The following is a 16,091-nucleotide window of genomic DNA, read 5'->3' as shown; positions in this document are numbered from 1 at the left end:
TCGGGCCCGGCGGGGCTCGGGGACTTGGCCCTGGGGCGAGGGAGGGACCGGGAGCGCGGGGGCGCCCGGGACCCCGCAGCTCGGCGGTGCTGCGCTTTCGGTGGCAGCGCCACGGAGAGGACGTGCAAAACCGGCACGGCGCCCGTGGGGTACTTGGGGGGTCCCCGGGAAAGGGTCTGACCCCCGGGCTTGCAGACTGAATTCGGCGGGGCGCTGCAGACACAGCTGCGGGACACCCCGGAGAGGAGGGAGGCGGGCGCCGCTGCCGGCTCCCGGAGGAAGTGGGGGCCAGACAGGCCCGGGCTGGGTCCGCTCGCCCTGGGGAGGGCTGGGGTTCACCACGGCCGCCCTGCGGGTTCTCGACATTAACGCACGGGTTCTCGACATTAACGCACGCGTGGTGGAGGGATCCCTGGCTCCGTCTCCCTTAGAGAAACTGCACCACCGAACAGGTCGGGTTTGTGATAAGCCCTGCTTGCCCCTTTTCCTGCTCTCTCCTCTCCTTTGCTTTTGCTTCCGGTCCTGTAAACTGAAGCCAGGGCTTTGCGCACACCAGGCAAGTGCTCTGCCACTCAGCTACACCCCAAGCGCCCCCTCTTCTTTTTAATTCTGAGATAAGGTCTCTCTAAGTTACCCAGGCTGGCCTTGAACTTGGGGTCCTCCTGCCTCGGCCTTTCTTGGAGCACCGGCTGTCCTCCTAGTGCTAACCCTTCCTCTCCATCAGCCAGGAGGAGGGCGTGCGCCCAGGAGAGGCTGAATGTAAACCACACACCGCCCTCGGAGCTGCAGGCCGGGGTCGCCCTGACAGCGCCACACAGCTCTGCCAGGCTCGCGCCAGGCCACAGACATCTCCAGGCCCCTCCTGTCCCTGTCCCTGGCAAGTGACCCTGTACTGTCCCGGGGACGGAGCCCTCGCTCTCGCGTACAGTTCCTAGGTCTCGAGTGCCCGGATGCTCTCGGTAACCAGGTCGCAAGGTTGGAGAGCTTGGGCCGCCCTGGGAGACAGTGCGGACCATATAGGTGTGCGGTGGCTCCTTTGGGGTTGCAACTGTTCCCCTTTTCCCTCTGCGGAAGGAAGACCCCTCTGTGCCTGCCTTCTGGGGGCGGGCATGGGATGGGGGCTCCTGTGGGACCCACGGCCCTGGGCTGTGGTCCATCCATCTGTCCCATCTGTTTGTCCATCCTTCCACCCGTCCGTCCTTCCTTCCAGTGCTGGAATGAAATCTGGGCGCTATGCAAGTGCTCACCACTCAGCAGCGCCTCCAGCCCTGGGATCAGCAGTTTTTAAAGTGCCTGAGCAAAGACCGGCTGGGTGAGGCACACCTGTATTTCCAGCACCCTAGGAGGCTGAAGCAGGAGGATCGCACGTTTGAGCCCAGCCTGGGCTAACTGGCTTAGTGAGATTGTCTCAAAATGAGAAATCAAAAGGGCTGGAGATGTGGCTCAGTGCAGAGGCCCCCCTTTGATCCCCAGTACTAAAAAAAAAAATCAGAGTGGAATGCTGGATTGAGTTGTAATTGGAGAAGTCACTGGAGTGGACACAGGAAGTGACAGGAAGCCTGGGGACGGGGCAAGTGGACATCTCAGGTCAGGCTGCAGAGGACTTTCAGAGGACTCTGACCTCAGCCCATGAGTCACGGCACAGGGACGTACTGTACTGTTGCTTTCTCCGAGGCACCTGAAGGGTCCAGACAGCACGGAGGGCAGTGGCATGGCCTCAACGAGGAGGGCAGATCCCCGTCCCACTTGGGTCCCCTCTGTGGCCTCCCCTTTCTGGGTCTCCTCATGTTTTTCCCTCAGCCAAGAAGCCTTCCAGGAGCTGGGCGTGGTGGCACACCCCTATAATCGCAGCACTCGGGAGGCTGAGGCAGGAGAGTCACTGTGAATTTCGAGGCCAGCTGGGCTACAAAGTGAGTGCAAGGCCAGCCTGAGCTGCCTAGTAAGAACCTTTTTAGGACCAGGCACACAGCAGTGACCAGGATGTGTTCACACGCAGGAGCTGGGCACGAAGACCTCAAGGGGTTCTGGATGGCCAGGCTCATAACATGTGAAGGTGATGGGCTGAAGGAGCCATTATCCCATTATTATTTCCCCCTCTCCCTTTGTTTTGTTTTGTTTTTTGTTTTGTTTTGAGGTAGGGTCTCACTGTGTAGCCCAGACTGGCTTCAAAGTCACAGTGATCCTCCTGCCTCAGCCTCCCCAGTGCTGGGATTATAAGTGTGGGCCACCACCATGCCCAGCTCCTTCCTGTGTTTCTAGACAAGGTATGGGCCAGCTTGCCCTTGAACTCCCTGTACACTATATCATACTGACTGGCCTCAAACTTGTGCTCCTCCTGCCTCAGCCTCCCAAGTGCTAGGATTATAGATGTGGGCTGCGCCGGCTGGCTGCTTTTTCTTTAGAGTGTAATCCACAGACAATAAAGTGCCCGGCCAGAGATGTTTCATTCTTTAGATTTGGTTCCTATGTTCTGGGGAGGAAAGATTTCTTTTCTCACATGTTTGCTAGGTTCACGGCTGAGACCCTTATAAGACAGATTACTGCAAAAAAAAAGAAAAGAAAAAACAGATTGACAAGAGAAATAAAACTATGAGTTAAAAAAAAACTAAATTTAAATTTTAAAAAAAACTGTGAGTTCTTTAAGCCAAGGTCTTGCTCTCTGGCACAGGCTGACCTTGAATTCCCGGGCTCCTGTAACCCTCCTGCCTCAGCTTCCCCAGTATCAGGCCATCATTCCCGGTGGGCATTACACAGCACATGCGCAGCTGGGGTCTGTGCGTGCTGAGCACGAGGCCCTCGGGCCTATCTGGCTGGTGGACGCCAGTGACTCAGAATAATCAGGAAGGAGCAAGGCCTGTTTGTCCCTGTTTTCCCTGTGTGCTCAGAGATAAGGACTTTTTCTCCCCAGGGCTTGGGGCAGGCGCCTCTGGGAGCCTAGGTCCCGGTATAGCTCTGTCCTCCCAGGGCCACACTTGGGGTGGCAGCCTGAAGCCCCAACTCCACTCCAGTGCGGTGGCGTCCCCGGGTTGCCTTTCCAGGGGAAACAAGGAGGCCCCTGGGTGCAGTGGCCCACACCTGTCATCCCAGCAGCAGAAGGCAGAGGCAGGAGAATCTCTGTGAGCTTGGGCTACAGTGAGACCCTGTGTGAAAGCAAGAAAGGCCCCTGAGACTGGGTTGCTCGTGAGGCTTGGGCAAAAGGGGGCAGGAAAAAGTGACTGTGGGCTCTGGGAGGGAGGGGGTTGGAAGGGGCCGCCAGAGAGCGGGGCCCATGGGCCTGGAGTGGAGGGAGAAGGAGGAGGTGACCAAGCCGGGACAACAGGCCACGGGCAGGACTCTGCCATCCACGCAGAGGGAGGTGAGAGCCACGGAGGGTTCTTGAGCAGAGGAGGGCCCTTCCTCCGGTGTGGTTGCCAGGAATCTGAGGGCTGTTGAGGACTGGACTCCAGGAATGGGGACTCTGCAGGGAGGAGACTGTGCTGGCCCTGAGCGAGCCTGGGGTCTGCGTGGCTCTGGCGGGGAGGCCCACAGGCAAACGGTGACAGCCGCAGACACTGCACCTTCTTGATGAGCCAGTGGCTTCTTTTGAATTTCCCGAGGTTGGTGCTGCTAAGGGGGACAGCGGGCGAGGGCCTGGGAGGAGCCACACAGGTGACAGACTAGAGTTCATTTTTTTTGGTTGAGTCAGTCTCCCTTTGTCGCCCAGGCTGGCCTCAAACTCCCAACGATCCTCCTGCCTCAGCCTCCTGAAAGCTGGGATGACAGGCAGGCACCTCCCTGCCTGGCTCTTGAGGTTGGAGTTGCCAGAAGGGTTTGAGGATGTGGCAGGAGGCCCCGGCAGCAAGCGACAGTATCTGGAGAAGGACCTTTCCCGACGCTTGGGTGCCTCGCGGATCTTCCGGGTGCTCTGTGCAGAGTGTTTGGGTCAGAGTGCACATTCTGACGTGCTGGCCAGGCTGTAATCCTGCTAGCTCTTGCTTAACAGCTGCAGCCAGGATTCCCCCGGGCGCAGGGGTAATTAGTGCCTTTTATTTTCAGGTGCGTCATGACCTAGAGCTCCCTCGTTATTTTGTCATTAGAGCCGTGCCGGTGAGAGTCAGAGGAACGGCATTGGCATGCAGGAAGGGAGCTGGGGTTGGAGGAGAGCCAAAGGGAGGACCCGTTGTAAACTGGCAGAAAAGACAAAGCCAGTGTGCGGTGGCACACCCATCACCACAGCACTCAGGAGGCTGAGGCAGGAGGATCGCTGCGAGCTTGAGGCCAGCCCGAACTCCACACTGAGACCCTGTCTCAAAAAAGAGTGGAGAAAAGTAGATCATGAACAGACTTAGAAAAGTGTCCTTGACTGGAGTGAGAAACCCTTGTCCACATAAGCCGTGTGGCTGAGGTAGGTGGGGCAGGATCACAGGCCTGTGCTGCAGCCTGTGCTCCCAGGAGGTGCCATAGCTCTGGGGGGCAGGGTGGCGATGCCAGGGCTGGGCAGGGCTTGTCGCAGTCTGCATGTGCAGAGCACAGCGTCCTGGGGCGGCAGTTCCGCGCTGAGCTGTGCCGTCACATGGTTCCGTTCACGTTCATTTTGCCACAGCGGGAAAGAGAGAGGAAGACTTGGGAGGCTGAGGCAGGAGGGGTGCAAGTTCACTGCCAACTGAGCAAGACCCTATCTCCCAAAAGTGAAAGCAGCCAGGCATGATGGCGCACGCCTGTCAGCACTCAGGAGGCTGAGGCAGGAGGACTGCTGCAAGTTCAAGACCAGCTTGGGCTACAAAGTAAGCTCAAGGCCAGCGTGGACTGTATAGTGAGACCCCGCCTCAAGAAGACAAAAATAATTTTTTTTTTTTTTGGTTTTTCTCCGGTACCGGGAATGTAACTCACGACCTTGCGCTTGCCAGGCAGGCGCTTTGCCGCTGAGCTAAATCCCCAGCCCCCAAAACTTAAAAAAATAAATAAAAGGGGTAGTGGAGCCAGAGTCTGAACCCAGGGTGGCAGAGGGGAGGGAGGGAGGCAGCCACCTTGGCCGAGCTCTGCTGAGTCCTCCGAGCCACCTGGTGACCTTGCTGGGAGCCTGCTGCGCAGGTGCCTGCGTCAGCTGTGACGCCCGGGCCGGTGTCAAGGGCTCTGGCTGTGACCTCGTCCCGCCCAAGGAGAAGCCCGTCAGAGCCCGTGGCCTCGGGTCTTGGCGGGGAGCTCACCAGACTCAGCCACAGCGCCGTCCTTTGCGTTCTTCACAGGCCCCACTCCTGTGTTCTGAATCGTGGCCGAATACACACAACACAGCGCCGTGGCCACGGCTGGTGCGGGTGCGGGGCGGTGGCAGCGCTTGTCCCCACAGGAACCCTGTCCCACTCCTGTCGTCCCGGGCGCTGGCCCTGCCACCCTGCCCGTCCCTGTCCTCTCACGGCTCCGGGACCTCCGGGGAGCAGGGTCACTGAGCAGAGCGCCAGCTCCTGCCACGGCAAGGGTCACAGGGCCTTGTTCTTCGGAGCTAGGTAATGTTGTGCCACAGTGTCCACCCACCCGTGAAAAACGCTGCCGTGACCACGGATGTCCAGTGTCTCTCCAGACCCAGCGCTGTGTTTCTGAGCACCTTTACCTCACCGGGAATGCTGGATTGCGTGATCATTCCGCTGTCTGGTTTTTTATTTCTCGGTGGTACGGGTGGACCCCGGGGGCCCCATGTGCGGGGCACGCACTCACCACTGAGGTGCGGCCGCAATGTCTGATTATTCTGAGGAACAGCCGACCGCTTCCCATGGAAATGGACATCGTTTTCCCACTTTCCTTTTATGAATTTGGCGGTCCTGGGGATGGAACCCAGGGCCCTTGTACTGAGCCACATCCTCAGCCCTATTAATTTTTTTTAAATTGTGAAACAGGGTCTTGCTAAGTCGTCCATGGGTTTGAACCTGTGATCCTCCTGCCTCAGCCTCCCACAGTGCCGGGATGACAGGTGTGCACTTTTGGCAGTGTGAATGCTGAATGGCTGTCAGAGGTGCTATGGAGGGAACAAGGACCAGGAAATACCTCCGGCTGTGGGTGACCGGCCCGGCCTGGCCGTGTGCCCCTGCAGCTTCTGTCTGCGCCGAGGAGCTGCCTCACCTGACTCGCTCAGGGCCGGAAGTGTTCGAGTCCTGTTTTGAGGCTTGAGGGTCTCTGCAGTACTTGCTCATCTGAGGACGGCACTCGGGTCTTTTGCATCCTGTGCCTGACCGAAGCCAGTAACAGAGTTGTCAGAGACTCACGCTGCCAGGTCCCCCCCGAGGGCCAAGTCTGGAGCATTTCAGGGTTCTACGGCAGCTGTGCAGGGCGACTGCGGGACGAGAGCTCAAAAACAGCCAACAGAGGAAGTTCTCTGCCGCTGCTCCAGGCATCCGCTAGCGTTTCTTCTCTCCTGGGGCCCCAGCCAGGGCTGCTCTCCCCCGAGCTGCACCCTAGCTCTTGTCCTCGGATGCAGGATCTCACCATGTAGCCCAGGCTGGTCTGAAACTCGAGATCCTCCTGCCTCAGCCTCCAGAGCTGGGGTCACGGGTGTACCTGCGCCTGGGCCAAGGGGGTGTGTGTGCCAATGCCCGGGGCATATGTGAAACGTGGGTGTGGCTGGGCCCTGGGGAGATGGGCTGGGGCAGCGCCGGGCTGAGGTGCCCGGAGCCGTGCGCACCGGCACCGCATGAGGTCCGGGTCCCTGGCCGCAGCAGCAGGAACAGGTGGCCGCGTGGGCCGGGCCGGTTGCAGCACCCGACGCTTGGGGGGGCAGGGAACAAGGTGGCGGCGCAGGGAGGGTGTTGTGGGCGGAGGGAGAGGGCTGGCGGCTGGCTTGGGCTGCAGGGCTGCGGACTGGAGCAGATGAGCAGCGGTGGACCGAGGTGCTTCCACGCACCTTCCGGGGCCAGTGCTCTGGGTGAAGGGCGTAGTCTTCCTGTCAGAGAAATGCGGCAACCACGGTGGGAACCGCAGCCACCGCTTCTGCTAAACACTGGTGTGGAACCAAGATGTGTCTTTTCGTTCGTCGCTAAGGTCTTCAGGCACAATGTCTTTGTGTGCAGTCCAGGCTGGTCTCATGACCCTCCCGCCTCAGCCTCTCAAGTGCTGGTTTCACAAGTATGCACTGTGCCTGGCTAAGAAATGGCTCTTATTTATTTACTTACTTATTTATTTTTAAATCTTTTTGAGACAAGGTCTCGCTATGCAGTTCTTCAGGCTGGTCTTGAACTCATTTTGTAGTCCAGGCTGGACTCAAACTCGAAATGATCCTCCTGCTTCAGCCTCCTTGGTACTGGGATTACAGGTGTGTGCTACCACACCCGGCTCTTTTTGAGACAGGCTCTCACTACGTAGCCCAGGCCAGCCTCAAAATTGCAGTGATCCTCCTGCTTCCTGAGTGTGTTCCCATCACACCCAGTTAAAGCAGATCTTGAGGCCAGGCAGGGTGGCACACTCCTGTCGTCTCAGCACTCAGGAGGCTGAGCCAGAAGGATCACTGTGAGCTCAAGGGCTGCCTGGGCTGCAAAGGGGGTTCAGGTCAGCCTGAACTACACAGCAAGACCCTTCTTCAAGACCAAAAAAAAAAGTGGATCTTGGCTGGGTGTGGGGGACACACTTGTGATCTCACACTGGGGAGGCAGAGACAAGGATCACTGCAAGTTCAAGGCCAGCCTGGACTACACAGTGAGTTCCAGGCCAGAGCCTGGACTACGAAGCAAGACCCCTTCTCAAAAACTGAAACTAATTAAAACAAAGTGTGTCTTAAAAGTGGACAAGTGACCAAGGCCTCACAAACGTGGGAAGCCAACTCTGCCCTCCCTGCAGTGCAGTCTGGGACACAGCATCTGCGGTGTCTACGGAACGTGGCAATCAGCCACCACGCCATGGCCGGGCCACTGCTGGCCCCTTGGGGGGCGTCCATGGGCATCTTGCCCTCGCACCCTGCAGTGGTCTGGCGACCTTCAGAGTGCGCTCGTCAGCACGGAGTTTTGAGAGCTGCTGGTGCTGTGGCTGTGGCGGTGGGGCCGCGGCAGAGGGCGAGGTCTGCTGCGGCTCCTGGGTGCAGAGGGCACAGTCCCTGGCCCGCTGCCTCCAGGCAGGAGCAGCTGGCAGCAGGGCCCGGCGGAGGGCAGCGGGGAGGCGGGGAGCGGAGGCAGGGTTTCTTGGGTGTGGGCTGCATTTCTTCCTGTGTTAGGCAGGTGTGTACCCGACTGCGCCTCCAGCCCCTTTGTCTTATCTTCTGTTTTAAGCTGGGGTCTCACTAAGCTGCCTGGGCAGGGATGAACTTGCGGTCCGCTCAGCTGCCTGCGGGGCGGGGACTGCAGGTGTGTGGGGGCCGTGCCCAGGGATCTCTGGGCTCCTGTGGAGGGGACCGGGGAGAGTGGTCCCGGCGGGCGGGCCATCCGTGGCAGCCAGTGAGGCCGCGGGTCCCAGCAACCCAGCCCGTCACGGGGTGACACTTCTGCTTCTGGTCGGTCAGCCGGGGCCCCAAGCCCACCCACACCCGGGGGAGGGCGGTCAGGAGTAGGGAGACAGAACCCAGCAGGACGGCCTGGCTTTCCAGGCTGCGCTGTGACGGAGACCTGGGCCCCTGCTCCCGTCGGGACTGTGGCGTGCCCCTCGAGACCCGAGCCGGAGCGGGCTGCGGCCCACCGTGCCCCTGCCCAGCACCCGAGCCCGTGTGTGTGTGTGTGTGTGTGCGTGCGCGGCAGGCAGACACAGGAGCGCGCTCGTTGCTGGTTTAATTTATTACTGCTTGACATCCAGTGACACTGACGTACCCGCCGGCCGAGCCGCGAGCCCGGCCCGCCCAGGAGGTATAGTCCGCGGGCAGGCGGCCGCACACATGCACCACGCTTCACTACAGTGACCAGGGCTGCGGCAGTGCTGCGGGTCGGGGCGCCGCCGTGGCCTGCTCTAGGCAGTTAATGCTCGGCCCACGCCACTGCCAGGCCGGGCCACACGTGGTCCTACAGTTCTGCCGCATAAATACGCAGTTCGCGTCTGCACAGCCCCAGGCCGCGCTGCGCCGGTGCCGCCCGGTACGCTGGGTCCGCCGACCTCAGCTGCAGGTGCGGGCTGCCGGCTCAGTCCTCCTCGCTCCCACTTCCTGAGCGGTCCTGGGGACAGGAGGGGCTGGCGTCACCACTGTCCCCCGGCCCCGCTCGCGCACCCCAGCCCTGGGCCGTAGGGCCCGCTGTCGCCCGTCCCTGCAACCCTCCTGGCCTTGGCTGCTCTGTAAGCAGCCCGGCAGGGTCACGCGCACCCTGCTGGGCCGGCGGGGGACAGAGGTGGCGCTGTGACAACCCCAACCCCAGGCCGCCTCTGCCACGCTCAGGGCTCAGGCCTTGCTAGGTCAGGCCGGTCCCCGGACTCGACTTTAGGAGCTGCGCTGGGGGCCCTGAGCTGACCAGGCTTCCGGGGACCTGGCCCTCAGCCGGGGTCGTCACCACAGGTCGGCGCGGAGGCACAGAGCGGAGGGCACCCAGGGGCCCATGGCGGGCGAGGTCCGGGCCGTTGGCTCAGCACCCTGCAGCCCCGCGGGCCCACCCGGCCCGCCTATGCCCTCACCTCCTCCTGCTCTTCCTCGCTGTCGTCGTCGCTCACCACCGGCTTGGCCCGGGACCCGCGGCTGGGCCTGCGGCGGCTGCCCTTCAGCCGGTCCTGCGCCTTTTCCTTGCGGCCCAGCTTGATCTTGACCTTGACGGAGCGGGCTGCGGGTGGGGACGCTGGTAAGCGGGGTCAGGGTGCCCGCCCGGCCATCCGGCCGCCCGCCCGGCCGCCCCACACTCACACTCAGACTCCGAGCCCTCCTCCTCCGCCTCCTCCTCCTCCTCGCTCTCCTCGCCCTCGCTGTCCTCCTCCTTCTCGATCTTCTGCCTCACGCTGGTGAAGACCGACTGCAGCACGATGGAGTCCTCGTAGATCTGGGGGAGGACGGCGCTGAGCCCCAGGCGGCTCCCTCCCCGCTGCCGCCACTCAGCAAAGGGAAGTCACCTCTGGGAGGCGCCCGCCCGACACGCCAGGGGACTCTGCTGGCTGGCAGGGCTGGGGTGTCCGTTTCCTCGTGGCAAAGGATGCGGCCACAGGACGCCTCCCGGGACAGCTGGCCGGGAGACTGAAAGCCCGCAGTACGCCAGGCACGCAGGGCTGGAGGGAGGTGTGCAGTCCGTGCTGCACGGGCCAGGACTTGCTCTGCAGCAGGCCTGTGCTGCTTTTCCAAACGATAAAGTAGGAATTCCTTAAAAACCCCGCCAACTTGCCAGGAGTGGTAGTGCAGGTCTGTAATAATCCCAGCACTCAGGAGGCTGAGGCAGGAGTATCTCTCCCCAAGTTTAAGGCCAGACTGGGCTACAAGGGGAGACCGTCTCAAGAAACAGAAACAAAACCCCCCAAAGCCCCACCAACGGAGCAGCGAGCAGGAGGGCCCCGGCACTCACCAGCGAGCCCTCGAGGTTGAAGGTCTGCGCGTTCTGGCAGAGCAGCATCACGTCCTTTTCCAGGTCGTTGAGGCTTCGGTATTTGTGGTTGCGAATGCGCTCCTAGAGGGGGGTGGGGGGGACACCTCAGCCTGGGCCTGCAGGCCAGCGCCCCCAGCTAGGTGCCCCGCCCTGCGCAGCGCCCATGTTACCTTGATCTTCTTGAAGTCCACAGGCTTGCGGATGAGCTCGTAGTACTCGGGCAGCTCCTTGCGCGAGGGCAGCTGGATGAAGACCTCGCTGAGCTGCCGTCCACTGCTGCTGCAAGGCAGGACGGGCGGCATCACTCTCGGGGTGCCTGCTGCCCGGGCCCCACTCCGCTCGTGGACAGAGGGTGAGGAGCCCCCGCAGGCCTGGGGGTGCGTTTTACCCTGGCGTGAGCGGGCGCATCCCTGAGAGCAGGCCCAGGCCCGGCCACTTTCTTTCAAACTCAGCCTCGTCCTTGCCCATGATCTGTCCCCGGCCCTGGAGGGGCCCCGCTCCCGGCTCAGTATGGGATGCCGGGGCTCCAGCAGGTGTCCCCAGGGGGCGGCCTTGTGAGGTGGTAACCTTTAGCTAATGTGGCAAGAACCACTGGGCTGGGGCCCCTGCAGGCCCTGGCACGGGGAGCCCTGTGCCACGATGACGCGCATGGCTCCTAGTGCCACTCAGGGGCTGCACTGGCACCGCCGCTCCCACGTTTCTTTATTTTCCCTGTTTTTTGAGACAGGGTCTCACTACGCAGCGCAGCCTGGCCTCCAACTCTTGGTGATCCTCCTGCCTCAGCCTCCTAAATGCTAGGATCACAGGTGTGCACTGCCACGACGAGCACCCTATTTCTTCATCAAGGGAGCTCCTTGGGACAAAACCGCTCACCCCACCCCGCTGCCTGAGTGTCCTGAGCCGGCCTGTTCTCCCCCTGGTCACTGTGCTGAAGGAGGCAGGGCACAGTGGCTTTCCGTGAGGACTGTGCAAGTCGCCCCTGCAGGCTTCCCTGGCCCCCGGCGTTTCTGTGCGTCACACACCCAGCCTTGGCCCTGCAGGCCTGTCCTACCCTGGCCAGGGAGGGAAGCCTGGCACGCACTCAGAAAGCGCTGTCCCTGTCCTTCCAGGCTGTGGCTTCAGCCATGGCTCCAGTTGGTGGCAGATAAAGGAGGTGGCGTCCCCTGAGCCACTGTCTCCTTGGAGACCAGGCCTCCTGCGCACAGGCTCGGGCGTGTGTCCATGCGGCCAGATGTGCATCCACGCGGCCAGATGTGCCTGCTGCTGCGTCAGCCTCCTCTGTGCCCGGGCTGCTGTTGGGGTGGAGCCCAGCCAGTCAGGAAGAGGCCGGAGCATCACTCAAGTGGCACATCTGATGACAGTGCCCGGCCCCACCCATGCCAGCCCAAACGTCACCTCCAGGCCCAGCACCCCTTGTTCCTTGGTGCTTGCTGTGCCCGGCAAGTCCCCGTAGGCACCCCGCGCCCGGCCTCCCTCAACTCCGTGTGGGAGTGACGGGGAGCTCGCGCCTGCCTGGCCGCTGCCTCGGCGCTGTGCGTCGGGGCCATGCTCTGTGCCCTGCTGCCCGTGAAGCCAGGGAGTGGAGGCGGGCACTCGGGTGGGTGCAGGTGCTTGGTCTGTGTTTCTGTGGGACAAGAAGTGCTCAGTGACAAGCGCTCCCTCCGGCTCCGGCCTCCACCTCCTGGTACGCAGTGAGGCCTCTGCCTGCGTCCCTCTTCCCTTGGGGTCGGTCTGTCACGTTCATCACAGATGCGAGCTCTGGCCTCCGGCTCGTCCCTTCACGGTGTCCTGGGAAGCGGAGCCCATGTCTCATCCACGCATCCTCACGTACGTGGTGCTCTGTGCTCCTGGCAGGAAGCCTTTGCCTGCCAGCCTCACTGGGGCGTTGAGCTTTCTTCTAAAAGCTTCTCTCATTCCCCTTCACACCCTCTAGGCCAGGCCGCTGCTGGGTTACCTGCTCCTGTGCGCTCTCCCGTGGCGCCGCCGCAGCAAGGCCAGAACGCAGCCGGGCCAGGACAGCAGCGCGCAGGGGCTGACAGCTGCAGGCCCACAGAGCGGCAGCTGGAACCCGGTCTCGGCACGGTGACCTCAGCCTGTGGTGCCTCAACCTCCCTACCCTGACGGGCTCCGCCCTACAGGGCTGCCCCGGGTCTCCTCCTCGGAACAGAGGGGGGCATGCCGGCCACGCCCAGTGCCTCCTGGCCCGCGGTCACTGCTTCCACAACATGGATGAGGACAGTCACAAGGCCACCACTGCTGCCGCTGCTCTTATCCCGAGACCACGACTCCTAGAAGGAGATTCCCGCCAGCCCCAGTGTCCCGGGAAAGGAACACGTGCCAGCGCCATGGCTCGGGGACACGGCCTCAAAGGTCGTGGGGCCCGACGCAGTTCCAGACCCTCCTTGCAGCAGGCAGCTCGACTTTCCCTTGGTGTCCTTCCTGTCACCAAACTCTGGCCACCCTCCGGGTCGGGGCTGGCAGCTTGGGGACCAAGCCCATCACAACTGGGGCTTTTTCCCAGGAGCCAGGCTGCTGTCCTCGGGGCTCCCGGAGCCCAGGTCCAGGCTGTGGCGGCCATGGTCCTGCCTCTCAGAGGGACAACAGTGTCGGGGTCCTGGGTCCACAGAGCTCATCTTGCAGCAGGCCTGGCACTGCGTGGGGGCCTCTAGGTCCAAGTCCCGTTGCAGCCTGGGTTCCGGACACATTCCGCCGAGACGTTCGGGGCGGTCACCGCAAGTGCGTGTGTCTTGGAAGAGAAATTCGACACAAGCAGGAACGGACCCCCAGGCCTCGGACAGGACACACCTGTGAGCGTGTCCTCCATGTCAGGTTTAGCAGACAGAGGAACTGGAGAGGTTCCAAAGGCTGGCTGTGGACACGTGGGACATCAGAGGCAGGCGGAGTACAAGCCCTGGTCGCGAGGCCATGTTGTGGGTCCCCTCTCTGCTCTAGCCTGCTCGTCTGTTGCTCTACATCAAGGGCTGCTGTGTTTTCGGTGACAGTGGTACCTGGCTTCTCTGCCGCAGCTGCCCTGGAAGACAGCAGCCGCAGGTGCTGCAGGGAGAAATGGCCTTGAGCTGGGTTCCACTAAAATGTCACTTTGAAGCACTGAAATCTGAATTTCGTATGATTTTTTACATTTTGAATTATTCTTTCTTTGATTTTCTAGAAGTTACCTGGAAATTTTTTTTGCACAGCTGGGAACTGAACTCATGGCTTTGTGCCTGCTAGACAAATGTTCCGCCATGGAACTATATCCTTAGCCCTTTTTATTTTGAGACTGGATCTTGTTAAACTGGCATGGAACTTGCATCCTCCTGCCTCAGCATCTTGAGTAGAGGGATTACAAATCTTAGCTCGCAGGTTTACATCACACGCAGTGCGTCCAATTCTGTGTCTGTGCCGATCCCGATCTGATTTACCCTTGCTGTGAGTCCTCACATTCGGGCTCAGGGGTGGTGAGCACTTGCTGAGGTCCTGGCCTCCTCTAACCGTGGCAGACGCTGCGAATGGACCATGGCATCATCCCCCTCGGCCAGGCAAAGGCAACAGACCTGAAGATGGCAATCCACACGGATCCCGGGTGTCCACAAGACTCCAGCTCTACCTTCCTTCCCACTGCCCCCGCAGGCCACCTTCTGTGACATCTCTCAAGTGTCCCTGGGCCCAGCCTTTCTTCTGACTCTTGATCGGTCAAGCCAGCCAGGGTCCACGAGGCGAACAGCTCGGGATTTCCCAGTCTGATTTAGCCGTGGGCGGGTGTGAGAGCCGCAGAGCGCACGCCCGAGCGACACGCGGAAGGAGGCACCTGCTCCGTACAGAGTCGATTGCTAGGTTCCACTTCTGACACCATGAAGTCAAATTTGCTTGGAGAATCAGAAAAACCCAAAATCAAGGAAATCCATGTAGTTACAGGAAAACTCACTCACACAGGACGTGGAGTGAATCCCACTCGCAAACCTGCCCCGGACAGTCACCGCACCTCGGCTCGCTGTCCCACTTGGGCAAGTCTGAGTCAGCGTGTCCAGGAGCTCGTGGGCTGCGGGTCCCAAGACACAGCTCCCAGAGGTTCGATTTTCTTCGTGGGCTGCAGACTCCTCGGAGCGCCTGGTTTTTATTGCTGGTGGTACCTGGGACTGCCCCCAGGGCCTTCATACGGAGCCCTTTTTAATTTCGGGCCAGGCTCCTGCTAAGTTGCTCGGGTGGGCCTTGAATTTGCAGTTTTCCTGCCTCATCCCCCAAGTGCTGGGATGACAGTGGCACCGCACCGCTGTTGCATTTCTTTCTTATGAGTCTCAAGCAGTGATACAATGAAAGTTGGGTCCCAGGTTTAAAAACCCTGGCAGCGCCCTCCCTGTGAAGCTTGGAAGCCACGTGGTTCAGCAGCGCCTCCTGTAGGCAAGACTCAGCACAGCAAGAAAAACCCAAAATCAAGAAAATCAAGCACCTCCCCTCCGCAGGGGTGGTGGCTACAGTGCGTCCACACCACCAGGAGCTGTGACCGCCTCAGGAACGTCCCGGAGAAGCTGCAGACTTGGGAGTGCGCTGGAGTAGTGGGGTTCCCCGAGGCCCGGGGGACTGTGAGGCTGGTGACAGCGGCTGGGAGCGCACTTCCTCCACAGTGTCGCCTTCTGTCCCTGCTGTTACTACAGTGGCTCCAGGAGATGGAGGACGCCTCAAGTGCCTGGGAGTGGCACAGACGGCAGGACCTCAACACGGAAATGAGGAGCCTGGGTGCTGAGGGTTAGCAGGGGCGTGCACGGGGCTGGGGTTCGGCACGCTCGCTGGCACAGGAGTGGCCATGGCCCTCCCAGGGCACCAGGACAGGGACCCACTCTGCACACAGACACCTGTGTGTCGCGGCGGGCTGCTGCACTGTGTGTGTGATCTGGGTTTACAGCTGCGGGACACCAGCTCTGCTTTCCTTAGCAAGTGGCCAGCCTCTCAGGGCGTGGAGCCCGGCGGCCACAGCTTCCAGCCAGTCCTGAGGCAGCCCCAGCGAGCCGAAGAAGAGGACGCCGGTGCCTGGAGGGACCCCGCTGTGACTGACAGCGCCCCGGGGCCCTCGGGGCCTGGAGGGACCCCGCTGTGAGTGTGACAGCGCCCTGGGGCTCCCCTCCGGCCCTGCCCAGGAGACCCCGCCCCCCTGCCCCCCTGTCACCGCTCACCCAGTGACCTCTGCACCCTGGTCGCTGGCCTGACAAACGCGCACTGGTTCTTGCACAAGACAGCCCGCCTCACCTCTGAGCCCGAGCAGTTCCTGAGTGCGAGGTGCAGGGCTCGGGGAGGGCAGAGGCATGGGTGTGGCCACGGCCACTGCATACCCGCTGAGCCGCATGTCCTCCCAGGCCGCCCCTCTGCAGCCCCGCCCTTGAGGCGCCAAGGTGGAAACTGAGGCACAGAGATGGAGAACTCCGAGCTCGAGGACACTGTCGCCTGGCCACGTGTAGTCGCGGTGGCTTGTGTGGGTGACGACTGCCCAGAGCTGTCCCACAGCGAGTCTCCCCGGAGCTCATGGTCTGCCACGGCCGCCACCCCGCTGTGGTCCGCAAGCAGCCAAGGCTCGCCAGTCGCAGCTCGAGGCCGAGGGTGCGGGGCTGCAGCAGGGGCGCCGAGGCCCTGTGGCCGCCCAGCGACTGCAGAGGCGGCACCGCC

At 61.5% G+C, this 16,091-nt stretch overlaps 1 protein-coding gene and 1 long non-coding RNA gene across 4 annotated transcripts in view; one reads left to right on the top strand and one right to left on the bottom strand.

The window, feature by feature from the left end:
• The first annotated feature begins 264 nt into the window (after nt 1-264).
• LOC106146787 lies at nt 265-4,616 on the top strand. The gene is made up of 3 exons (XR_001231350.1): nt 265-452; nt 4,036-4,384; nt 4,583-4,616. It is a non-coding gene; the product is annotated as an uncharacterized LOC106146787 (long non-coding RNA).
• Nucleotides 4,617-8,704: 4,088 nt separating this feature from the next.
• Smarca4 (SWI/SNF related, matrix associated, actin dependent regulator of chromatin, subfamily a, member 4) overlaps nt 8,705-16,091 on the bottom strand; it is an 83,485-nt gene continuing 76,098 nt past the window's right edge. For all 3 annotated transcript variants that reach the window (XM_013505176.1, XM_013505175.1, XM_013505177.1), the window contains 5 exons: nt 10,607-10,715; nt 10,416-10,517; nt 9,770-9,902; nt 9,547-9,689; nt 8,705-9,095 (listed from right to left, as the gene is read on the bottom strand). In XM_013505176.1, the coding sequence (XP_013360630.1) occupies nt 9,063-9,095; nt 9,547-9,689; nt 9,770-9,902; nt 10,416-10,517; nt 10,607-10,715 (520 nt within the window). In that variant the 3' untranslated portion in view covers nt 8,705-9,062. The remainder of the gene's footprint in view (nt 9,096-9,546; nt 9,690-9,769; nt 9,903-10,415; nt 10,518-10,606; nt 10,716-16,091) is intronic.

The sequence above is a fragment of the Chinchilla lanigera genome, unplaced genomic scaffold, assembly GCF_000276665.1.
Source record: "Chinchilla lanigera isolate Chin_1 unplaced genomic scaffold, ChiLan1.0 scaffold00094, whole genome shotgun sequence".
Lineage (NCBI taxonomy): Eukaryota > Metazoa > Chordata > Mammalia > Rodentia > Chinchillidae > Chinchilla > Chinchilla lanigera.
The sequence above is the reverse complement of the archived record's forward strand: the minus strand, read 5'-3'. Positions and strand labels throughout refer to the sequence as shown.